Raw genomic sequence first — 23,592 nt, 5'->3', positions numbered from 1 at the left:
ATGCTCTACTGTGGAGCCACCCAGGCGTCCCTTTCATGTGGTTTTGATTTGCATTTTCCTATGATGTTGATCTATATGTTACATTTTACAGTTTAATATTTACTTTTTTTTTTTTTTTTTAAGATTTATTTGTTTATTTTAGAAAGAGTGTGTGATCCGGCGAGAGGCAGAAAAAGGGAGAGGGAGTCTCAAGCAGACTTCCCACTGAGTGCAGAGCCCAACCCAGGGCTTGATCTCACAACCATGACCCAAAATCAAGAGTCGGCTACTCAACCGACTGAGCTGCCCAGGCACCCCTAATATTTACTCTTTTCGTGTTAAAAAGTTGTAAGTTTCCATCCTTGTGTTTTACGGTTATGTAGTAGTCATTTATCGAGGTTTTGCTACATTTTGTGCTTCATTCATGACCCTTGACATGAATGCCCTCTCGCCCCTGTGCAGTAGCCCAGATCCAGTGCAGATGCTGAGAGGTGAGCTCACTGGGCTAGGACAATGCCAAGGGCCCATGAGCCAGGATTCGGCTCCAGACTGCCTGTCCTTGGAGGCTACACTGTCACCTGTTTTTGCAACATAGCAGATTGAGCTGCTGCAAACTTCCTGTCTAGCCAGGGCACCCGTCCAGTTACTTCTTTAATTCCAGGACGCAGGATGGCTGCTCAAAGGGCTGAATTGTCCTGAGCCATCTGTGCTCGTGTCCAATTGTGTTTCAGAAGGCTTGCATCCCTTAGTCATGCCACCCATGGATAGATCTCTGCATCCACATCCCACCACAAAGTATTTCCATTCCTGTTTACTTTGTTCCTGATGGAATGGAATGTTTTGTCACATTTAGTCAGTTTTATTAATTTGATATTTGTAGGTGTCCTTGCCTTATCTTTTAGAGCATTATATGTGTAGGCTTGTTTTTTGTTGGTGGTTTTTTTGTTGTTTTTAAGATTTTATTTATTCATGAGAAGCAGAGGGAAAAGCAGGCTCCCTGTGGGGAGCCCGATGTAGGACTCGATCCAGGACCCTGAGCCCAATGCAGATGCTTGGCACATTGCCATCCAGGTGCCTAGGCGTTATGTGTTTGTCTTTCTAAGATTTACTTACTTGAGAGAGCACAAGCAAGGGGGCGGGGCAGAGGGAGAAGCAGACTCCCCGCTGAGCAGGGAGCCCCATGTGGGGCTTTATTCCAGGACCCTGATATCATGACCTGAGCTGAAGGCAGATGCTTAACCCACTGAGCCGCCCAAGTGCCTGAATTTTGTGGTTTTTTGTTTTTGTTTTTGTTTTTTGAATTTTGTGTTTATTTTAATGAAACGGATGATAGGAATTCTTTGGGTTTTGTTTTGCAAATATATTTACAAGTTTGAGTTTTTATGTATATGTATACACATACACATGTATATAAAAATGCTTTTTTTTATTACAAAGATTTTTTTTTTAATGTAAACTTTGCCCCTGATGTGAGGCTCAAACTCACAACCCTGAGATCAAGAACTGCCTGCTCCACCACCAGCCAGGCTTTCCTTTGACATTTTTCTTTGAAGCAGATTTGTCTGTTTTGCCACATGAAGCTTTGTCTTGGACTAAATGTTCTTTTTTTTTTTTTTTTTTTAAGATTTTATTTATTTATTCATGATAGTCACACAAAGAGAGAGAGAGGCAGAGACACAGGCAGAGGGAGAAGCAGGCTCCATGCAGAGAGCCTGACGTGGGATTCGATCCCGGGTCTCCAGGATCACGCCCTGGGCCAAAGGTAGGCGCCAAACCGCTGCGCCACCCAGGGATCCCCTGGACTAAATGTTCTTTAGTCATATTTGGCTGCTCATTTACAGTTTCTACCTCTTTTTTTTTTTTTTTTAATTTTTATTTATTTATGATAGTCACACAGAGAGAGAGAGGCAGAGACATAGGCAGAGGGAGAAGCAGGCTCCATGCACCAGGAGCCCGATGTGGGATTCGATCCCGGGTCTCCAGGATCGCGCCCTTGGGCCAAAGGCAGGCGCTAAACCGCTGCGCCACCCAGGGATCCCTACAGTTTCTACTTCTGATCTTAGTTTTAAGTTCTTCATCTGGAATTTTAAAAATAATTTACATGCAGTCCTGTGAGAACTAACTCATGGGCCATCACATACATACCCATCGATTTAGGGAACATTTCCATTCCCCCCAGAAGGTTCCCTTGTGCCTTTTCTCAGTTATCCTCACCACCTGGGTGACCACTGCTCTGATTTCTGTCCCCGTGGATTAACTTTGTGTGACTTAGGATCTCAGAAGGAAAGGAATAGGTTGTGCTTCTCCTATAACCTCCTTCCACTCACTCGGGTTGTCTCATTTGTCTTGAGTTACACTTTTCATTGCTGAGGGGTAATCACCTTGCACAGTCCATCCAACATTCTGTGGTCAACCTTGAGCTGTTAGAAATACAGCTGCTATTCACATTTGTGTACACCACTCTGTGTGCCACACTTTTGTTTCTCTGGGGCCAGTACTTAGGAATGGAGTGGTAGATGAATGGTAGGTGTATGTGCAGCTGTTGAAGGAAACTGCCAGGCTGTCTTCCCACATTGTACCATTTCATGTCCCCACCCGGGGGATGTGAGTGTTTCAGCTCCTCCATGTCCTCGCCATCACCTGGCCTGGCACAAGCAGTCTTCAGTATTAACACTGATAGGTGTGTAGTGAGAGCTCGTCATGATTTTAATTTGCATTGGTCTCTTTATGGAGTCATAAGAGTTCTTAGAATATTCTAGATGCAAGTCCTTTATTAGATGTGAATACCTTCTCATTCTGGTGGGGCTGGCCTTTTGTTTAATTACTGATTTTATAAAGAGCAGTAGTTAAGTTTTTTCCTCTTTTTTTGGTTGATGGTTTCCACCTCCTGAGAAATCTGTGCCTGTTCTAAGATTGCAAAGATACCCTTCTTTGTTTTCTTCTGAAAGTTGTGTAGTCCTGACATTCATATGTCTTAAGTGAACATTTGTGGTAGTTGTGGGGAGGCGGTTGGTTTTTGTTTTGTTCATGTGGAGACCATGTTGTACCCACTCCATTTGTGAAGAAGACTTGTTTGTTCACACCAAGTGACTGCATACCTATAGGTATGAGTCTGGACTCTGGCCCCTTGGGTTGGTCCTCTCTGCCAGAACCCCACTGTCTTAAGTTCTGCAACTTGTAGGATGTCATGAAATCGCTTAATGTGAATCTTTCAGCTTTGTTCTTTCTCAATATCTTGGTGACATTTCTAGGTCCTTTGTAATTCCTTACCAATTTTGTGGTAACCTTACTGATTTCTTGCCAAATGGGCCCGCTAGGATTTTGATTAGCATCACATGGAATTTATGGATGAAATTGAATTGACATACTGATATGTCAACAAATTGAGTCAATTCATAAACATGAGACTCTCCATGTCCTTAGGCTTTCGTTAATTTCATACCATCCTAAAGCTTCTGTGTAGAGGTTTTGTGGGTCTTGTCAAATCTGTTTCTGAGTATTCTGTGTATTTAAATGCTTCTTAAACAGGAGTCTAGTTTAATTTTCTAATAGATTTATTGTTCACATATAGGAACATGATACATGTTGACCTTACATTGTCCAAATTTGCTCAATTTACTTAATGGCAGAAGTAGTTTTTTTCTATATTCCCGCTTGTGCAATCGTGTCCCTACAGGTAGAAGTGGCTGTACTTGTTCTTTCCAGGCTTACACCTTTTGTCTGTTTTTCTTGTCCTGATGGCACTCACTAGAGCCTCCAATACAATGTTGAATAGATGTGGTTGGGAGAGATAGCCTTGCCTGGTGTCTGTCCTCAAGGTAGAAGCATTCAGTCATTGACTTATTTTGTATAAGACTCTCCTTTGTTCCCAGATGCTTGGCCCTTCATTGCCAAGGCTCCTTACTGAATGACCCCAGCTTTTCCCACCAATTTAGAAATGCTGCCTTCACTGCTTGTTTCTTGTACTTCTGTATGAAGATATGCCTGTAACTTTGATACCTAGAAATGTAACGGAAATCAGAAGGGGTAGTTAGAATGTAGCAGAGTGCATAGCTCTCTGATCAGAGAGCTATGGAAGATCAGAGCTAAGGAAGTATTTTTCAAAGTGAGGGAGCACCCAGGGTGGTGATGGAGAGAATTAGAAGGAGAGAACCAGGAGAGACTGAGCCCTGTGCTGTTTCTGAGAGCCTGTCTGATGAAGGGTTGTCTTTTATGGCCAGAAAAGCAGCCACAGCTAGTAGAGACAGATGTGGGGGAGCTGGGCCAGTTGTAGGCACAGGTGTCCCAGTGAAAAGCTCCCGGGCTTGGGCTCTCCGAAGCTGTTCTGAGGCTGAGTGCAGCGCTGCTATGTCCGATCCTTCAGGCAAAGGCCAGGATGGAGGAGGTGGCAAGACAGACAAGACACTGGCTGACTTCGCAGCTGAATATGCCAAGTCCAACAGGAGCACGTGCAAGGGCTGCCTGGAGAAGATAGAAAAGGTGAGCCTAGGGGTAGGAGTGTTAACTCCCAGAGCCTCTGGGGGTCCGGAGCTATATCCTTAGGTGTTTTAAGATGATATACGGGGGCTTCCAGTGCTAGCCAGCACTAGTGGCTAACCTAGTGCATAACCTGAGGATCTCATAAGCCCAGAACTGCTGAGAATGTCCCGTCTGAGCTCATAAACCTGGTCCCCGAGGCCTCATGAGCTTCTGGATTGTGGGTTTTTCTCTGCCTCCTTGGGACCTTCATGTATTAAAAAAAGGCTGAAGGGTCTGCAGGCAGGGGTGCATGGCGTCCTAGTTGGTGGCCTAAGGCTGGCTGTGCTTATGTCTGCTCCTGGCCAGCAGAACATTCTCAGGAAAGACGTGCTCTTCTGCCTGGGTGGGTGGGTAGATGGCTAGTTGGAGTCGACCCTATTTAAAATGGGGTGCTAAGATTTAGGGTAGCACACAATCCTTGGTAACAAAACAGCCAGCACCTCCCAGCAGCCCTCACCATGCCCTTGGTGTGGACCCAAGGCCCCACTGTCTGGCCAGCCCAGGTCACCCCCATACTTCTGGATTTCTTGTACCACATGTGGTTCTTCCTGCAGGGCCAAATACGCCTGTCCAAGAAGATGCTGGATCCAGAGAAGCCCCAACTGGGCATGATTGACCGCTGGTACCACCCGAACTGCTTTGTTAAGAACAGGGAGGAGCTGGGGTTCCGGCCCGAGTACAGCGCCAGTCAGTTCAAGGGCTTTGGCCTCCTCACTCCAGAAGATAAAGAAGCCCTGAAGAAGCAGCTCCCAGGAGTCAAGAATGAAGGGTAGGTGGGCGGGGCAGGGGCGGGTTCCGTGAGACCCTGCAGATTCCAGGCCACTCCCGTGTCTCCCTTTGGTGACTGCCAGCAAGCCAGGGGCTGCAGAGTGAGAGACAGTGACAGCCGCGCTCAACCCCTTCCCAGCTATGGGGCAGAGGACATAGGGAGAGCTGTGGGGGTTCCTGCTTCCATATCTGATCGGCAGACCAGCAGAACCAGCCAGTCATCCCCTCTACCCCCAGGTTAGCATTTCACACATTTAGGGAGGGCTCTCCTGTCCTGAGTATTCTCCCTGCCAGGGCCAACTACCACGTGTCCTGTGACTCCCTGCATGACCTGCTTCCCCATCCCCATTGCAAACTTTGTGTCTGGGTCTCTGATGATGGTTAGGAGGATCGTGACAGGAGTACGGAGAGCAGTAGATTAGAAGCTCCTTGGTTTACCTTCAAAATGGTATGGGTTTCATATGGTCTCAACATTTAGGATGGGGGAGCCCAGTCATGCCAATCTGGAGTCCACAGGCACTTGTTCTTGCCTGTGCTGAGATTTAGGGTAGCACACAATCCTTGGTAACAAAACAGCCAGCACCTCCCAGCAGCCCTCACCATGCCCTTGGTGTGGACCCAAGGCCCCACTGTCTGGCCAGCCCAGGTCACCTCCCTCTGCTGCTCCCTGGGCTGTAGTCTGGAGTTGCTTGGTGTAACAGGCCTAGCTAGGGAGGCATGGCAGGGCCATGCAGGGCTGTGGTCAGTGTTAGGATTGGGGTAACCCTGACCTCCCCATGATCAAGCAGCTGTCAAGCACTGAGTTCATCACACACCAGTTCATGCACAGTATATGTGGCTCTGGAATATGTATGGAAAGTGGAAAATCGAGCTCATGGATTGAGTCCTCAGGACAGCACAGCCCATGATGTGTGCAGGAAGGCATAAGCTCATGTTTATGCCATCACAGCACCTGAATTGATGGGGTGCTTCTGATGTGATGGGGATAATTTAGTTAGCCATCCCCATGGTCTTGTTAGGTACATGGTATTCTGTTTCATGGATGAGGAAACTTGTTACGGTTTGAAGTCGGGTCCATAACAGCTGAAAGTGAGTCTTAACCACTGTGACTGCCCTGTTCCTGGGGGCTGCTGCTGACCCTCCCTGCCTCCTTCAAGTCAGGGGTGACTGCAACCAGCCCAGGCAGACTGAGTAGTGGTGCCAAGACCATCGCTGCCTTGGTAGGGGTTTGAATGACAGTGCAGCCCCACCTCTGAGAACAGCCCTAGGAGCAGCCCTATATTTAGCTTGAAAGGCTTGGCCCCTGGGACAAGTGATTCATCTTTTTACAATCCCTGCCCCCGGCAATGGGCTTACCTGTCATGGTCCCTGCCAGAACTTTCCAGGTGCTTTATTTGTGCGAAGAGGTACATGAGGGTTTGACATCAGATGGGGTGGGGCCTGAGCCCTGGTTCCTACATGGGCTGTTCCAAGTTCCTAGGGCAAACCCCAGACTCTCCTTGGCAGCAGAGTATGCCATGAGGTGTGTGGTGCCTGTTGGCCAACACTACCTGGGTGGACTGCAAGCTCTTGGGGGCAAAGTGGGGGCAGAGTGAGATGCAGTGCATTCAGGGCCTGGCAGACAGGAGTTGCAGGGACAGGAAGATTCTGCATCGCCTGAGTCACTGGTTCCAGGGTTCTGATGGCTCTGTCACATCCCATGTCTCTTTCAGGAAGAGGAAAGGAGATGAGGTGGATGGGATGGATGAAGTGGCCAAGAAGAAATCTAAAAAAGAAAAGGATAAGGACAGTAGGCTTGAGAAGGCCCTGAAGGTGAGCTCTGAACTGTGTCTCTGCTCACTGTTCCGTCTATTCTCTGTCCTTATCCTGGGAAGAAATTTCCAGGGGGTATGTGCGTCCCACTTAGCCAAGACCTCTAAGAATTCCCAAACAGAAAGCAGTTGAGAAATAGCATGGTCCCTCCCGTCCTCCACTTCTTGCCTAAAGGAAAGCCCAGCTTAGGCAATGGGTTCTAGACCAGTGGCTCACCAGCCTCACACCCCGGGCACATCGCCATGCATCCTGGATCTGATGGGTCTGGCACATGTTGCACATAGAATGTTCAGTTTTGGCATAGCAGACTTGCTCGGTCCAGATGAGTGGCTGGAAGGACAGGCTTGTTTCCTAGTTCTTGTTTGCAAAAGCAATAGAAGAGACATAGCGAAGGAGAGAACCACCCATTAAGTCTATTGTCATCGACCAGAAAGATTCAGCACTGTGTTGATGATGATGTGTTGAATCAAAATAGAAGGTATTGATCAGAAAATGCTGGGTGTTTGGGAGAACCGTCCTCAGTCATTTTTGGGAACATGATTTCTGTGTGCCATCTGCTTGGTGCTCATGAGAGAATTCAGTTTTTGCCAGTGGTGTAGAAATTCGAAGCAGTTTCTGATTTGGTTCTAGCTTCTTTTTTTTATTTTTATTATTTACTTATTCATAGAGACACAGAGAGAGAGAGAGAGAGAGGCAGAGACACAGGCAGAGGGAGAAGCAGGCTCCATGCAGAGAGCCTGACATGGGACTGGATCCTGGATCTCTAGGATCGCACCCTGGGCTGCAGGCAGCGCTAAACCGCTGCGCCACCGGGGCTGCCCTGGTTCTATCTTCTTGATAAGAATCATCGATACAGTGTAATTGTCCTTCAGTGAAACCATGTCTGAAGTGTGTAAAACTGGCTTGGCAGGGTTGTGGTTGGTGTTCTTTTGCACTTGCCCTCTGCCTTTTTGGGTGTTTTCTCAAGCACCATCATAGATAAAAAGAAAGTTGGAAATTCACATGTTCCCCTGGCCTTGCCAGCCTGGCGCATCCATGTCCACTGGCCCTCTGACTTTAGTCAAGCAGGTGAAGTAGTACATTTCCTCCGTTTAAACTTGTCCTGCTTTGGGCAGCCTGAGTGGCTCAGCGGTTTAGCGCTGCCTTCAGCCCAGGTCGTGGTCCTGGAGACCTGGGCTTGAGTCCCACGTCAGGTTCCCTGCGTGGAGCCTACTTCTCCCTCTGCCTGTGTCTCTACCTCTCTCTCTTTCTCTCTCTGTTTGTCTCTCATGATTTAATAAGTGAAAATTTTAAAAAATGCTTAAAAATAAACTTGTCCTGCTAGACTTGCCACCTTGTACCCGTAACTGGCGATGTGGCACAGGTGCAGGGGGATGCAGGGCAGGTACAGCAGAGCTGGGAGCAGACACCAGATGTGTGTGGTGGCACTTTGCTGGTCGCATTAAAACCTTCCTCACTTGAGGGGCACCTGGCTGGCTCAGTGGATAGAGTGTGCGACTCTGGATCTCAGGGTCCTCAGTTTGAGCCCTATTCTGTGAGGGGTAAAGATTACTTAAAAGTAAGATATTTTGAAAACCAGATGCCGTTAAAATCCTCACGTGGCATGGAGGGCAACTCCATGGGGTCAATGGGGCCAGCATTTTTATGTCTGGTTTGCAGGGGTGTGGTCTGTGGCCGAGAGTGGTGAAGAGCTTGTCCAGGACTGTAGCAAGGAAGGAGGTTGATGGAATCATGGGCAGGGTGGTGGTCAGGGTAAACAAGATGCTGTAGTGCTTCCACAAAGAGTAGGCACTGGGATCCCTGGGTGGCGCAGCGGTTTGGCGCCTGCCTTTGGCCCAGGGCGCGATCCTGCTTCTCCCTCTGCCTGTGTCTCTGCCTCTCTCTCTGATAGTCTCTCTGTGACTATCATAAATAAATGAAAATTAAAAAAAAAAAAAAAAAGAGTAGGCACTGCATGCATATTGCCTCCAAGATGGAAAACTCGTGTCCTGAAAAGCAGAGATCTGTTCCTGTGTGATGCTTAGTGTGATATGCCACTGAGGCCAGCAGGGGTGCTTGGGAATCGTCCCTACAGCCACGTCCCGGCTCTTCCCTCTGAGGTCTGTCTGTCCCCGGCATGCTCTGGTTAGAACAGACTCCACGGGCGTGTGGAGGGGACCAGCTTAGAGGCACAGCTCAGCTGCCCCAAGAGGACACCAGTGGAGGCGGGTAGAACACACACACACTCCACCAGCCCCGGTGGGGTCTCTGTATGGACAGGGCTGGTCTGTCAGCTGCCTGGCTTTGTCTGCAGGCCCAGAACGAGCTGATCTGGAACATCAAGGACGAGCTAAAGAAAGTGTGTTCTACAAATGACCTGAAAGAGCTGCTCATCTTCAACAAGCAGCAAGTGCCATCTGGGGAGTCAGCGGTGAGCTGCCTTCGTGTACAGTGAGACACAGGAGGTGGCCAGGGTGGTGATGGGAGGAGTGGAAATGCTGTGGTTCTGTGGTGTGGTCTTTGCTATCGCAGTCACCACATCTGGGGACAGGAAAACCCCATACGTCAGCCCTGGGCTTAGGGAGGAGACCAGGGTGGGCTATGAATATGCCTTGGGTGCATGTGCCATACATTTTGGCCCAGACACCCAGGGACTGCAGGTCTGGAGGGCGTGGAGCCCCCCATGGTGAAGGGAGGCCTACCTGCACCCCACTGGTTTGCCCTACTGGCTCTGCTCCTTGTGCGGTAGCAGGACACTATTCTAAGTCACCAGGGGGTAGGGACTGTGGCACTTCACGTGGAGACATGAGGCCTCTCAGAGAAGTCCAAGCTCTGCCTGTAACCAGCTGCACCGAGGAGTCCGTGTCGGGGCTAGCCCTTTCTCTCTTAGTTAGCAAGGTCTTCCTGCTCTTCCTCCTGGGTCGGTAAGTGTCCTTCCCTATAGCCTCTCCTCTCCTCTCTTGACCTGTTTGCTACCTGGCTTCAGATCTTGGACCGAGTGGCTGATGGCATGGTGTTCGGTGCCCTCCTTCCCTGTGAGGAATGCTCAGGCCAGCTGGTCTTCAAGAGTGATGCCTACTACTGTACCGGGGATGTCACTGCCTGGACCAAGTGTATGGTCAAGACACAGACACCCAGCCGGAAGGAGTGGGTGACCCCGAAGGTAAGTGGGTGTGTGAGGGGGTGGATTCTTGGATGTTAGCAGAAGAACACCGTCATCCCTCTTCTGGGCTTGTTCACACTCCAAGTCTCCATGACTGCAGTGCTGTGTTCTTAGTCTTTCCAACAAGGCCATCCTTACACTCAGAATATAAAACCGTATTATTGGTCTGTAAGTTTGCAAACTCCACAAACATAGAAGCACAAGCAGTCCTAGCAGGAGTACAAGTTTTGTCCTATTGGCATAAGGTTTTGATGATTGGCATTGTCCTCTTGCTTGCCAAGACTATGAATTACCTTTGTCTTTGCTTATTGAGGGCTTCCTGTGTGCCAGGCACTGTTCTAGGCACAAAAGACCCGCTGGTGAACAAATGAATGATGATAATTCTCACCTCGGTGATGGGAGACAATTTCCTAAGGATGTTTTCCTGCCTTAGTTCTCCCATCCAAGTACTAACCAGGCCCGACCCTGCTTAGCTTCCGAGATCAGACGAGATCGGGCGCGTTCAGGGTGGTATGGCCGTAGACTTCCTGCCTTAGTTCTAAGGGGAGTTGGGTCCGGAGTTCAAGTATCTCCTCCTGTTGTAGTGGTTTTTTTGGGTTTTTTTGTTTTTAATGGGAATGCATGTTGAATTCTCAGGATACCAAAAACTCACTTGGAAATCCTCAGTTGGGACTGTCTGCACCCTCAGACTCTATGTGGGCAGGGCTGCCTCACTTCTTGTGCTTGTGCAGGAGGCCAACAAGCCTGTGGGCCGGTGGCACGGGACTTAGCATGTCACTCGGGTGTCCCCCTGGCTCCGTCAGCACAGCACCTACACTCGAACTCTTTTCCTGCCACCCTCTTGCCTCCCCTGCTTGCTGCCATCATTGTACCCCACCTCGCTGTTTTCTCTAAACTTGTACTTGAGCAATCACTCAAAAACAGCTCTGACCTCATCACTGCTTGTGTCCTTAAGACCTCAGTGATTCCTTGGGTCACGTGGAAATATTCTCCCAGTTTTTCTGAGTTTGCAAATGTCACATACCTGAATGTGGTACCTGTACCCCTTTTACTATCTCTGAGAAAATGAGATCATAAGGAGTGGGGACCCATTTTGTATTTCACAGGCCAGTTGCACAGCATTGTGCTTACTTTTGAAGGTACCTGTGTGTGTAGGACCTATTTTCAGGTCCACAGTGCTTGCTGCCTGTGCAGATTCACGGATTCCCAGCTCCATGCGAGCCTGCTGCTCTCTGTGGGCCTTCCTCAGGCTCTGTGCTGCCCTTGTCTTCCTGGGTACTGTCACTGCCACTGCACATGCACACACACGGTCTCTCTAGCTCGTTACATTCCCAGCAATAGAACACTGACCCCCCAGTGTTCCCTGCATCCCACAGTATGTCAGTCATACGTCTTTGCTTGGACCCTGCTTTTTTGGCCCCTAGCTGCCTAAACAGGTCATTGCCTCCAGGGAGCCCCCCCAAAGTTCCCCATCTGTTGTCACATTAGCCTTCAGATGTCTGACCCAGTCAGCACTGAACTGCTTTCTTGAAAGAAGAAACTCTTCATAACCTCACCATGATAATATGGCACAGTAAGTGTTCAGCATGACTTGGAGATGGTCTGTTGCTCCTTTGATCCGGGGCATTCATGGAGCACAGGTACACGGGAGTGGGCTCTTCCTTGCCTGGACCATGCTGTTCCTGAACTCCGGCGGAGTCCTTATGGAACACTTGTTGCTCTCAGCAGCCACGATACCTTCTCAGAAGGGAGGGGAGCTCTCTGGTTTCCTCTCGGGAAGTAACCTCTCTCCCAGTCAGTGCAGTCTCGGGAAGTGGGCATGTGACCCCTGAGGGGCCTCTCGAGGGCCAGGCCTGGCGGTTTCAGGCCGTGGCAGCTGATTCATGATTGGTTGGTTGATCTTTAAGGAAAACTCTTTGCTTACAGCATCCATGCCAGCATTATCCTAAACGTGGAAGCACTAGAAATAAGCACTGTGTTTGCAGTGATCGTGTATTTTGTGCTGGAAATCTCGAATCTTTTTTAGGATTTATTTATTTTAGAGCAAGCAGGGGGAGGGGCAGAGGGTGAGAAAGAATATCTTTGGGTGGTGGGGGGGGGGGGGCGATCTCCAGCAGGACCTCCCCCTCCACTGAGCATGGAGCCTAACAGACTCCATCCCACGACCCTGAGATCCCAACCTGAATGGAAACCAAGAGTCAGACATAACCCACTGAGCCCCCCAGGTGCCCCATTGTCTTGTTTTCTTGTCATTCCTTATCACAAGAAGTAAAATGAAATTCCTTAGTTTGAACGGACCAAACCTTTGCTGTGGCAGACGGTAATTTTAAGGGAGAACTGGTTTCTTAACTGAAACTTTAATTCTTTAGGAATTCCGAGAAATCTCTTATCTCAAGAAATTGAAGATCAAAAAGCAGGACCGGATATTTCCCCCTGAGACCAGTGCCCCAGTGGCAGCGGCACCTCTGCCCTCCACTGCCTTGGCGCCTGCTAGTGTAAACAGCTCAACTCCGCCAGGTAGGGCTCCAGGGCCGCCTGCAGGGAGGGGGGGCCCATGATCTTAGCAGGAGGAGGGTCTCTCCAGATTCTCTGTTTGCCAATCCTTAGGGCAGCCTTACCGAGAGTGACATTCAGAATGTTGTCCAAACCACACGACAGACTTTGCTTTCGTGCCTCTGGGCAGCCCTGTGTCCATCAGTCATCCTGAGCCTGATGGGATGGTTGGGTCTTTTGCACACAGAGACCTGCTAGAGACCTTGGCCGCTAAAGCAGGTTCCAACTCCTATGAATACAAATATTCCACACCACAGACACAGATCAGTTGGTGGTTTTCCATCCAGAGAAGAGACTTGCTGCCTTTGTTCACTCAGAGACACATGGTATAGCCTAAGGGCTACAGCCACAGGTGGGTGGGTGGAAGACAAGGGGCTGACCCTGAATGTGAGCCTGTTAATGACCTCCTTCCTCCCAAGGAGGCCTACGTGTGCATGGTCATTCTGAGTCAGTCTATTTTTTGGGGTGTGGGGTCAGTCTTGACTTGCCCTCACAGGAAGGGCTTGAGGGACGTTTCCCTCCCTGTTCTAGGAGTGCGGAGCCAGCCCTGATCCACCCTCACCACACCTAGGCACAGCCCCTGTCATGGGGCTTTCTGATCTGGGCTCCGTTCTAGGGAAGTGCCAGGGTCTTTGTGTTTGGAATCGGTTACCTAGCTTGGCATCCTGCTGACCACAGCGTGGAGTGACTGCCCTTAATGAGTCTTAATCTATTTGATGAGGTTCATAAGTATCACATAAGAAATTGCGAGTTGGGAAAAGAAAAGTAATTGGGAGCTCAGCTCTCTGCCTCCCATCCCACTACCAGCCTGGTGGTCCCCACATGCAGCTTTCTGGGTCTCCCTGTGGGACAGAGCCAGGAGACCCTGCTGGCCAGGCCAGCCTGTTCACAGGACAGTGTTGTTATGTGGCTTTTCCCCTAGCCTGGTCCTTTGTGTGTTAGGGGACGAGACAGGCTCTCCACTTGCTGTCCTATCCTGCTTTCCCAATAGCCCTCAGCCTCTATTTTCATATACTTATCACTCGGGCACCAGAGGGGAGCTGAGGGTGTCCAGGCCCTGCAGCCTGTCCCAGCCTCCCTGAGACCTCGCTGCCTAACCACTGTTCTCTTTTCCCAGGTAAGCCATTGTCCAACATGAAGATCCTGACTCTTGGGAAACTCTCGCGGAACAAGGATGAAATGAAGGCCATGATTGAGAAACTCGGGGGAAAGTTGACAGGCACAGCCAACAAGGCCTCCCTGTGCATCAGTACCAAAAGTGAGTTGAACCAGGACACCTGGGTGGCTTAGTGGTTGAGCACGTCTGCCTTTGGCTCAGGGCATGATCCTGGAGTCCCAGGATCGAGTCCCACGTCAGGCTCCCTGCATGTGTCTCCTTCTGCCTGTGTCTCTGTCTCTCTTTTTATGTGTCTCTCATGAATAAATAAAAATCTTTAAAAAAAAAAAAAAGTGAGTTGAACCTGGTTGTAGAACAGGTGCCCAGTGTGCTTCCTGCCATGGCGGTGAGCTTGAGTAAGGGGACACTGAGTATGGTGTGGCATCCGCAGGGCACTCCCAGGTAGGTGTCTGGTCAGCAGCATTGTTTGGGTCTGAAGGGATACCAGTGCCTGTATTTTGTGAAGCCACTCTGTCGTGTGTGTTCACATGCTTTCTCTCCCGAGCTGACCAGAGCGCCTCACTTTGGGGACATGAATGGTCTTGGCACAACCACAACCACTGGGGGCTCTGAAAAGCACAGCAGCTGCATGGACAAGCTTGGGGGTTTGAGGAACAGCAGAGCCGGGGCGGGGCTGACAAACACTCACCTCCTATACGAGGGCTCCTTCAGGACCAGGAGAGGTACTTGTCTCACCTACCCATAGAGTGAGGCAAGACAGAAAAATGGGGATGAATTCAAAACAAAAGAACACAGTAAAGTCTCAGAGGAAAAAATCTTGAAGGATTGGAGATAAGTAGCTTACCTAGTCAAAGGCACTCCACACACTGGAAGCAGGACAGATTCCTGCATTACCTGTGAAAAGCTGGTGCTGGTTCCTCACAGAAGTGGAGCAGACGATCCTGAGATGCATGTGGAACCACAGATGCTCCAAACAGCCAGAGCAGTTTTGAGAAAAGACAGAGCAGGAGGCATCATGCTCCCTGATTGCAAACTACATTATGAGCTCTAGTATCAGAGTAGTGTGGAGCTGACGTGTGAACACCCAGAGGTCAGCGGAACAGGGTAGAAAGCCAAGAATACACTCTGGAGAAAGCCAGATCCCTGCCTCACACTGCTCACAAAAATTTACTCAGAATGGATTGTAGACTTGTATGTGAGACCCACAACTACAAAATTCATAGAAGAGAGCACAGAATAGACGGTGAGCTCCTTGACCCTGGTTTTGGTGATTTTTGACTCTGGCACCAAGAAAAAAAACAGACCAACAGGACCACATCAAACTAGAATGCTTCCACATGTAAGGGAAATTGTCCATAGAATTAAGGGGCATCCTGCAGAGTAGGGGCAACCAGTTGCTTGTTGTGTGCTTGGGGATGCCCTGGGGAGGTGCAGGGTCGAGCACTTTCCTACCGTTTGGGCTGCAGGTGGCTCCTCTTCTGGGGTGCATCTGCCCACAGGCCTAGACCCGTGTGCAGGAGGCGGCACTGTACATGGGCCCCCAGCACTAGGTGACAAGGAGGGGCTCAGGCTCAGTCAGCAGGGCTCTGGCTTTACTTCACAGTTAATGCTTCGGCCGTTCTTCCCCTGGTTTGAACAGAGGAGGTGGAGAAGATGAACAAGAAGATGGAGGAGGTGAGAGAGGCCAGCATCCGAGTGGTATCTGAGGATTTTCTCCGGGACGTGTCTGATTCCACCAGGAGCCTTCAGGATTTGCTCTCCGCCCATGTGCTGGCTCCCTGGGGGGCTGAGGTGAAGGCAGAGCCAGCAGAGCCTGCAGCCCCTAAAGCCAAATCAGGAGCTGCGCTCTCCAAGAAGAGCAAGGGCCCGGTCAAGGAGGAAGGTGAGGCCCACAAACTCCTGAGATGGTCTGTGGATGCTGGCAGACCGCTCCCTCGCCCTGCCTTCCACCCCACCCGTATTTCCTAGTTCTGTTTTACTTGAGCAGTTACGGTTCTTGTCCTCTTCCAAGGCGTCAACAAATCTGAGAAGAGAATGAAATTAACTCTGAAAGGTGGTGCTGCTGTTGATCCAGATTCAGGTGAGCTCACAGGAGCGGGAGTGGATGGGTGGTCAAGAGACTAGGGTGCCCAGGCTGCACCTGTGCCCTCCTACCTCTTGGGCGTCATCTGACTGGCAGTATGGTGTCTGGGGGTGTGAAAGCCCCCCGCCCCTTACCGCCTGCAGACCTCCTTCTCCCGGAGTGCATTGGCCCCTCATGGGAGTTAAAACAGGGCACCCTGCCTCTTCCACAGGTCTGGAACACTCTGCACATGTTCTGGAGAAAGGTGGTAAAGTGTTCAGCGCCACCCTAGGCCTGGTAGACATCGTGAAGGGAACCAACTCCTACTACAAGCTGCAGCTCCTGGAGGATGACAAAGAAAGCAGGTGTGTTCTGGGGACAGGACGGAATGCCTGCGAGGTGGCCCCGTGAAGGGGGTAGGCCCGAGAGGGGTGTGGGGAGGCCTGGTTCCCTAGAGTCCGGCCCCCCAGCTTCACAGGGTGTGTTTTGTCCCACCATCTCCCAGGACTCTTAACAGCCCTTTGAATCCAGAGTGTCTGACCCCTGTACACACGTTTGGAGGTACAGTTTGGTGGGACCAGAACTTGTGGGTTAACCTGGACTGTTTCTTGTTAGCAAGTAGAAATTTTCCCCACTGGAAGTCCAGGAGTTAGTTGAAAGGCAGAAGCTGTGTAGCGGTGGCCCTGTGGGAGCCAACTCAGCCCTTTTAAGAAACCGTGGCCAGCGGCTATCTATAAGCAGTGGGTGGCTTGGTTCTTCCCACTGCCTCTACTTCTCACCAAAAGTTTCACCTGGAAAGTGGCTCAGAAGTGACCCTGAGGGTCCAAACTATCTAGTAGGGTACTTAGATTTTCTGAAGAAATAAGCCTTCCAGCATGTGGATTATCATCTGCTCTGGTGGCCCACTTTAACTGGTTTTCACTGAAGGGGCAGCATGGGCTTTCAGATCTGGACATTTCTTCAGGACAGTTGGGGAAAGCACCTCCCAGACCTTTCCAGGGAAAAACACAAGCAGGGATTGTGTTTCTGAATCTCTGTGCAAGAACCCAGAAAACCTCCAGGAAGCCCTAGATCTTCTTTAAATTCTTTGGTTTTCTTAAAAGTGCATGGGATCCCTGGGTGGTGCAGCGGTTTGGCGCCTGCCTTTGGCCCAGGGCGTGATCCTGGAGACCCGGGATCGAATCCCACGTTGGGCTCCCGGTGCATGGAGCCTGCTTCTCCCTCTGCCTGTGTCTCTGCCTCTCTCTCTCTGTAACTATCATAAATAAATAAAAATTAAAAAAGAAAATTAAAAAAAAAATGCATACAAATAAATCTTGTGTCTGAGGTTCTGATACCATCTTATTGTGACTTAAAACTCAGCTTATACATTATTTCCATTATTTTAAGAAAGACGAACTCCCCCCCCCCCCAAAAAAAAAAACTAAGCAGCACAGCTTGTCGGGTACCTGTGGTATGTACCCCAGGTTGACATGGGAACAGAGAATGGTGGCCTTACACTGTGGGCTCAGCCTCCATGCTGCTGACACACGTGCACACGAGCCCCCGTGCACACACAGACACACACACCCAGTGCTTGTCACATCTCAGCCTCTGAGCTGAGCCCCAGAGCCTTCAGAATCTTTCAAGCATGTCCCTAACGGTTGCATCTCTTGAGCACAGGACTGCCGAATGATGCTTACTGTATTTCTTTGAGGAGTGAAATCAGGTGTTTATATAAAGTTAGAGTTTATTATAAGCCCCGGGGTTCACTCCACAAGCTTGCCTGCCAGATGGCAGTGTAACCTGTTCTTGGGCATGTCCTAGGGCCCATTCACCGATGATGAAATTTGAAGGGGCTTTCTTTAAAGTTCTACTCCTCAGTTCCATCAAAAGCAAAAGTCCTTTGTTACAGTGTTTTTTTCTGTTCTCTGTATCAGTCAGCATCTTGGGGGTTGAAGCTCTTTCTCCTCCAAGTGGAGTGGCAGGGAAGAGAAACCTCCCGAGATGTGAGTGGCCAGCCCACAGTTTGTATCTGATCCTTACCCTCCCTCCACGCCCTGTCACAGGTACTGGATCTTTAGGTCCTGGGGCCGTGTGGGCACCGTGATTGGCAGCAACAAACTGGAGCAGGTGCCGTCCAAGGAGGAAGCCATCGAGCACTTTATGAAATTGTATGAAGAGAAAACTGGGAATGCCTGGCACGCCAAGAACTTCACGAAGCATCCCAAAAAATTCTACCCTCTGGAGATTGACTATGGCCAGGTAATCACTTAGCTTCTTCCATCATCTGCTTTTGGCAAAAGCAATGGGTGCCAGAGTTTCTGTAATATGCCTTGGGTCAGACAGCCTCTCTGGTAAATGGTTCCAAATGCTCAAATAAGTACTAACACTGATCCTTCTGAAACTCTTCCCACAAATAAGAGTCGGGGGGGTGGGGGGACACTTCCCAGCTTGTGACGTGAGGCCAATGCTACCAAACGTGAGGCTTGTGACACCAAAGCCAGAGATACGGTAGGACAACTCCAGTGTCCGTAGGGTTATAGACACAGTCCTAACCACCTAATTAATGGGGCGCAGCACAGGATTTAATACCTGAGAATGCAAGGTCAGCCCAACACGCAGAAACCGGTGCACTGCAGCAAGAATATAGTAAACAAATCACATGGGCATCCTCACAGATAGAAAGCGCATGTACGTATGAATCAAATCCACATGGTGCAGGATAAGCTCAGACAACACAGGTAGCGTGGCGGGGGTCAGTCTTTGCTCATTTGGTGCAACGGGAGTAATTCTTCAGATGCGTCTTCTTCCCTGACCCTGTGTTTCATCACAGGTCATGTGACTGATTTATCATCAAGATAGAATTACAGTGACCCGGGCTCTCCTAGGTCATGGTTTGGGGGTCCCAGGTCTGATGGTTTTTGTTAACACATTTGTAGCTAGCTCACCTTCCTGTGTATGTCACCAGATAGCTTTATGGAGGTCTTCTCTGGCACGATGCTTACCCTGGTTTTTATATGAAAATCTGTGACAGTTGCCCCTTGAATGGAGGGTTTGGGGTACTGACCCCTCCCCCCATGCGGTCGAAAATCCACATACAACTTGACTCCCCAATTCACTAATTGCCTGCTGTTGACCAGGAGCCCTACTAGTAGGAAAAGTTGGTTACAGCTTATTTTGTGTTACATGTATTCCATACCGTAGTTTTATAATAAACTAAGCTAGAGAGAAGAAATCATTATGAAGAGAAAATACACTTTTTTTCTTAATGATTTTTTATTTATTTAAGTGAACTTTATACTCCACGTCAGATTCAGAATCACAACCCCGGGATCAAGAGTCACATGCTCTTCTACTGAGCCAGCAGGGCATTCATGTATTTCTTTTTTAAAATTTTTTTTTTTTTTTAGGTATTTATTTATTTATTTATGATAGTCACAGAGAGAGAGAGAGGCAGAGACACAGGCAGAGGGAGAAGCAGGCCCCATGCACCGGGAGCCCGACGTGGGATTCGATCCCGGGTCTCCAGGATCGCGCCCTGGGCCAAAGGCAGGCGCCAAACCGCTGCGCCATCCAGGGATCCCTGTATTTCTTTTTTAAAGAACAGAAAATCCAGGGGCACCTGGGTGGCTTAGTGGGTGAAGCATCTGCCTTCGGCTCAGGTCATGATCTCAGGGTCCTGGGATCAAGTGCTCTGTTGGTCTCCCTCCTCAGTTAGGAGTCTGCTTCTCCCTCTTCACTTGTGTGCTCTCTTTCTTTCTCAAATAAATAAAATCTTTTTTAAAAAATAATAATTTAAAAATCTATGTATAAGTGGGCCCACACAGTCCAAACCTGTGTTGTTCAAGAGTCAGCTGTACTTTAATAAAGGTGGGGGGCCATGTTTACTTCCCAGAGGGCAAGAGATTTATAGAGGAGTAGAGATTTTAATTCTTAATCTTTGAGGCTTAATGTGTTTCAAATGAGTGGTTTCTAGTTAATAGAGTATTTTAAGCTCTCACTATTAAAAATAGAATTTAGAAGCACCTGGCTGGCTCTGTTGGTAACAACTTTTGATCTTAGGGTTGTGAGTTTCTGAGACCCATGTTGACTTTGGAGATTACTTTTTTTTTTAAGATTTTATTTATTCATGAGAGTCATAGGCAGAGAGGGAACCAGGCTCAATGCAGGACTCGATCCCAGGACCCTGGGATCATACCCTGAGCCAAAGGCAGATGCTCAACCACTGAGCCACAGGCATCCCTGGAGATTACTTCAATCTTTAAAAAAAAAAATAGAACTTAGGGGCACCTGGTTGGCTCAGTGGATAAGCATCTGCCATTGGTTCAGGTTGTGATCCTGGGGTCCTGGGATCGATTCTCCCATGAGGCTCCCTATAGGGAGCCTGCTACTCCCTCTGCCTGTGTCTCTGCCTGTGTTTCTCGTGAATAAATAAATAAAATCTTTAAAAGAAAAATAGAATTTGTATCTGTAATGACGAGTTTGAGACCCTGGAGATTGACTCAGCAGCGTTCCCTACTGATTAATTTTTCTGATTTCAAAAATAACATTTTAGAAAATTTGAGAAAGACAAAGACAAAATCATAGTCAACCTAGAGTTAGTATGGTTACAATAATGGTGTATGTTTTTAGTGCCTCTGTCTCTCCACGGATACTTTTCCTCACCAGAGAACTGGAGTCCTGCTCCACAGGCTGTGTTGAGAGCACCCACAACCACCTATGTAGATTATACTGTTGCAGGTGCTACATTTTAAAAAGTAAAAAGAAACTGAAAGTATCTTAGTAATTTATTTTCCTTTCTTTTTTTCCTCCCCTCCCCCACCTTTCTGAAACTAAATCTTTGAAATCTGGTGTGTTTTTAGCCCTTGTGACACGTCTGCATTCGGACTGGCTGTCTTTCAGAACAGCAGCCCGTGAGTTAATCTGCACTGGTCTGGAGCAACTATCTGTTAGGGCTGCACAGATGTCAGGTTGTAGTTCATGGTCTATAAATCATCTGTAATGAGGCTACTGCTTTCATAAATATTTCTGTGGTTATTACCACTAGCGTTGGAGATATCGAGTCACAGAGAATATGTACTTACGAAGGGTTTTAACCATTAACAGTTTGCCTTACAGTGGAGCCATAAGCAGGGAATACAAAAGCGGTGCAGACTCCGTGTTTGGACATGAAGTCAAGCTGACGGCTGCAGCCAGGGGCATGAACACAGCACAGGTTCCTCCATGCAGCTCAACAGATTCCAGGATCAATGTTCACTCAGAGCAAATACCAGCTGTGGCTAGTTGCTAGGGACAATCTGATGGACAGGCCGCAGTCCCTATCCTATCTGGTTCCTAAGTGACAAGAGTTCAGACATTCTGAATGCAGTGTGGTCCTGACCTAGCCTGGGTTCTTTTTTTTTTTTTTTCCTAGCCTGGGTTCTGCAGATAGCAGAACCAGACAGTATAGTCTTGTGCTCTTAGCTTGTCAGGGAGCAGGGATGAGGCAGAGGAGGATGGAGAGCTCATGCATCAGTCTGTGTGGCAGGAAATGGGTCTGGGTACTTGATCTTTTGGGACTGTATAGAAGGTTGTAGGAACTTCTTACAGAGGCCCTGGGGTGAGGCAGTGGGAGAGGAATGTCCAGAGTCCTCTTGGTCCATAGTGGGCCCTGGGCAGGTGATGAGCAGGAGGGGGTGAGGGCATGTGGCAGGGGGTGCCTGCAGGTCAGCCTGCTTAGAGCTGAGCGCTTCCAGCGGCATTTAGAGGAAGGGTCTGATCCTGGGGCAGACTCCTATGCACTCCTCCTGGCAACACTTCCTCAGCCTTTGCTGCCATTGACACTCGGTCTTGTGGTGTCCTTCATCTGCCGCCCAGATGCTGCCACCATTTCACTGGGGTGGTTGAACGGGGGTCTCTTACCGATTTAATCTCTTTTCCATGAAGGACGAAGAGGCGGTGAAGAAGCTGACAGTGAAGCCTGGCACCAAGTCCAAGCTCCCCAAGCCCGTACAGGACCTCATTAAGATGATCTTTGACGTGGAAAGTATGAAGAAAGCCATGGTGGAATATGAGGTTATTGAACTTTTCTTCCTTTGCGAGCTCTGCTGGGGTTGAAGAGTTGAGCACTGGGCCACTAGCGAGCTCGGGCTGTTGGTGGCAGGTGTCCGCTTCTGCCTGGGCTGCTCATGCCCTTGCAGGGGATCGCTGACCTGCCATGAAATGTACAGTGTGCTAGGGAGAGCTGGCCTCTGGGTCCCCCGTCCCTTGCTCTTGTCCCCTTGCTGCCATGTGAGCGCATGTGGGTGTGGCTCAGGGAGGCGGGGTAGGCAGAGTTGTTCTGGAAGTTCAAGGTGTAGCCCATTTACAGTGACCAGTGAGCAGCGCTGAGCAGGTGTGGGAAATTCCTGACACTTAGGCCATCAGAACTCCTCCTGCTTCAGGGAAAGGTGGGTGTGGGTTTGTCCTGTTCCTCCTGCCCAGGGCAGGATAGGGAGGGCCTGGATGAGACCACCTGTCCCTGTTTGTTCTCCAACCTGGCTCAGCTTTCCCTGGGAGGTGAGTGTGGAATCCCTGGCAGGGCCGACCCTGTCCAGCTGCTGTTAGAGAACAATGTGGAGTCCTAGAGGTCCTCTAACAGGATTACAAATGGCCAGGACTCATGCAGTGCCATTCAAATAAACCCCTGTACCGACTTCTGTCAGGAAGGCTGACCAGTATGACAGCTAGTGGACGAGCTCAACAGGGACGTGGGCGCAGGGGAGGGATGGTCTCCATTTTTTTTATGTTTTAGGAGAAATGTTCCACATGACATTTCTAGCTTCCTGTGCTCTGGTTGATAGAATTTCTCAGGCCAGTCTCCTTTAGAATACCATTCCTGTCCTGGCTTTGGCTCAGGTGCCTTAGCTTCCCAGGAAGAGACAGGCCAGGGGCCCTGCAGCTGGGAGCACTGGCCCTGCTCTTGTCTCACAGCCTCCTTCAGAGCTGTGCTCAGAGCTCCTTCCTCTATGGCTCCCAGAGCCAGTTTCTGGTCCGTACTTGGGATACCACGCTCCTTGACGTATCCCATTGTCCCAGCATGGTTCACCTATCTTCCTATCTTCCCCAGACCTGGCTCCGGCTACGTAATGTTCTGCAAACCACATCTCCCCTCAGGGTGGAGAGTTTCTTTCTATTCAAGGGGAGAGAAGCCATGTGTGTAGTCAGCATCAGATGCTGCAACCACTGGCCCCTGCCTGGTGCTCCTTCAGCTCCATCTGTTCCATCTGTGCACGTGTGGGGGTGCACAGGGGGCCCTGGGGACTGGGAGCAAGCCACATGGGCCAGGATGCTCACTAGGTCTGTGGGTGACCTTGGAGGAAGGTGTAGCTGATGGGGACCAGGCCCTCTAGCGGCGATTCTTGCTTTTCCACTGTGTCCTTGCCACGGGTCTTACTGGTAATTTCTCAGCTGTGAGCAGCAGCAGCGTCGCTCAAATAATTGTGGAGCCTTTTAAGATAACCGATTCAAAAAAGATGGCATTAATTTGAATATAAGTAGATATGTTCAGGAGTGTGTACTCCTGAAAACCTTGTTCACCACTTGATAGTCCTTACTCACCTGGGAACTGCCCAGGCTCTGAGACCCCAGGGTATGCCATGTAGGCTGGCCCTCATACTTGCTTTGGGCCTGAGTGGGAGT

The 23,592-nt window shown here is 49.5% G+C and overlaps 1 protein-coding gene and 1 long non-coding RNA gene across 2 annotated transcripts in view; one reads left to right on the top strand and one right to left on the bottom strand.

Moving 5' to 3' along the window:
- The window catches only part of PARP1 (poly(ADP-ribose) polymerase 1), a 39,990-nt gene that overhangs the window by 8,661 nt on the left and 7,737 nt on the right, over positions 1 to 23,592 (top strand). The window contains exons 3-14 of the mRNA XM_077901314.1: positions 4,343 to 4,458; positions 5,052 to 5,266; positions 6,978 to 7,077; positions 9,371 to 9,487; positions 10,043 to 10,219; positions 12,589 to 12,736; positions 13,890 to 14,030; positions 15,529 to 15,771; positions 15,901 to 15,969; positions 16,184 to 16,316; positions 18,000 to 18,195; positions 21,859 to 21,987. Of these exons, the coding sequence (XP_077757440.1) occupies positions 4,343 to 4,458; positions 5,052 to 5,266; positions 6,978 to 7,077; positions 9,371 to 9,487; positions 10,043 to 10,219; positions 12,589 to 12,736; positions 13,890 to 14,030; positions 15,529 to 15,771; positions 15,901 to 15,969; positions 16,184 to 16,316; positions 18,000 to 18,195; positions 21,859 to 21,987 (1,784 nt within the window). The remainder of the gene's footprint in view (positions 1 to 4,342; positions 4,459 to 5,051; positions 5,267 to 6,977; positions 7,078 to 9,370; positions 9,488 to 10,042; positions 10,220 to 12,588; positions 12,737 to 13,889; positions 14,031 to 15,528; positions 15,772 to 15,900; positions 15,970 to 16,183; positions 16,317 to 17,999; positions 18,196 to 21,858; positions 21,988 to 23,592) is intronic.
- Positions 19,326 to 23,395, bottom strand: LOC144315965 (uncharacterized). The gene is made up of 3 exons (XR_013381696.1): positions 23,248 to 23,395; positions 21,835 to 22,124; positions 19,326 to 19,688 (listed from the first exon to the last, which is right to left on the bottom strand). It is a non-coding gene; the product is annotated as an uncharacterized LOC144315965 (long non-coding RNA).

Source organism: Canis aureus, chromosome 6 (genome assembly GCF_053574225.1).
Source record: "Canis aureus isolate CA01 chromosome 6, VMU_Caureus_v.1.0, whole genome shotgun sequence".
In the NCBI taxonomy this organism is placed as follows: domain Eukaryota; kingdom Metazoa; phylum Chordata; class Mammalia; order Carnivora; family Canidae; genus Canis; species Canis aureus.
Note: the sequence above shows the minus strand (reverse complement) of the source record. Positions and strands in the feature narration are given on the sequence as shown.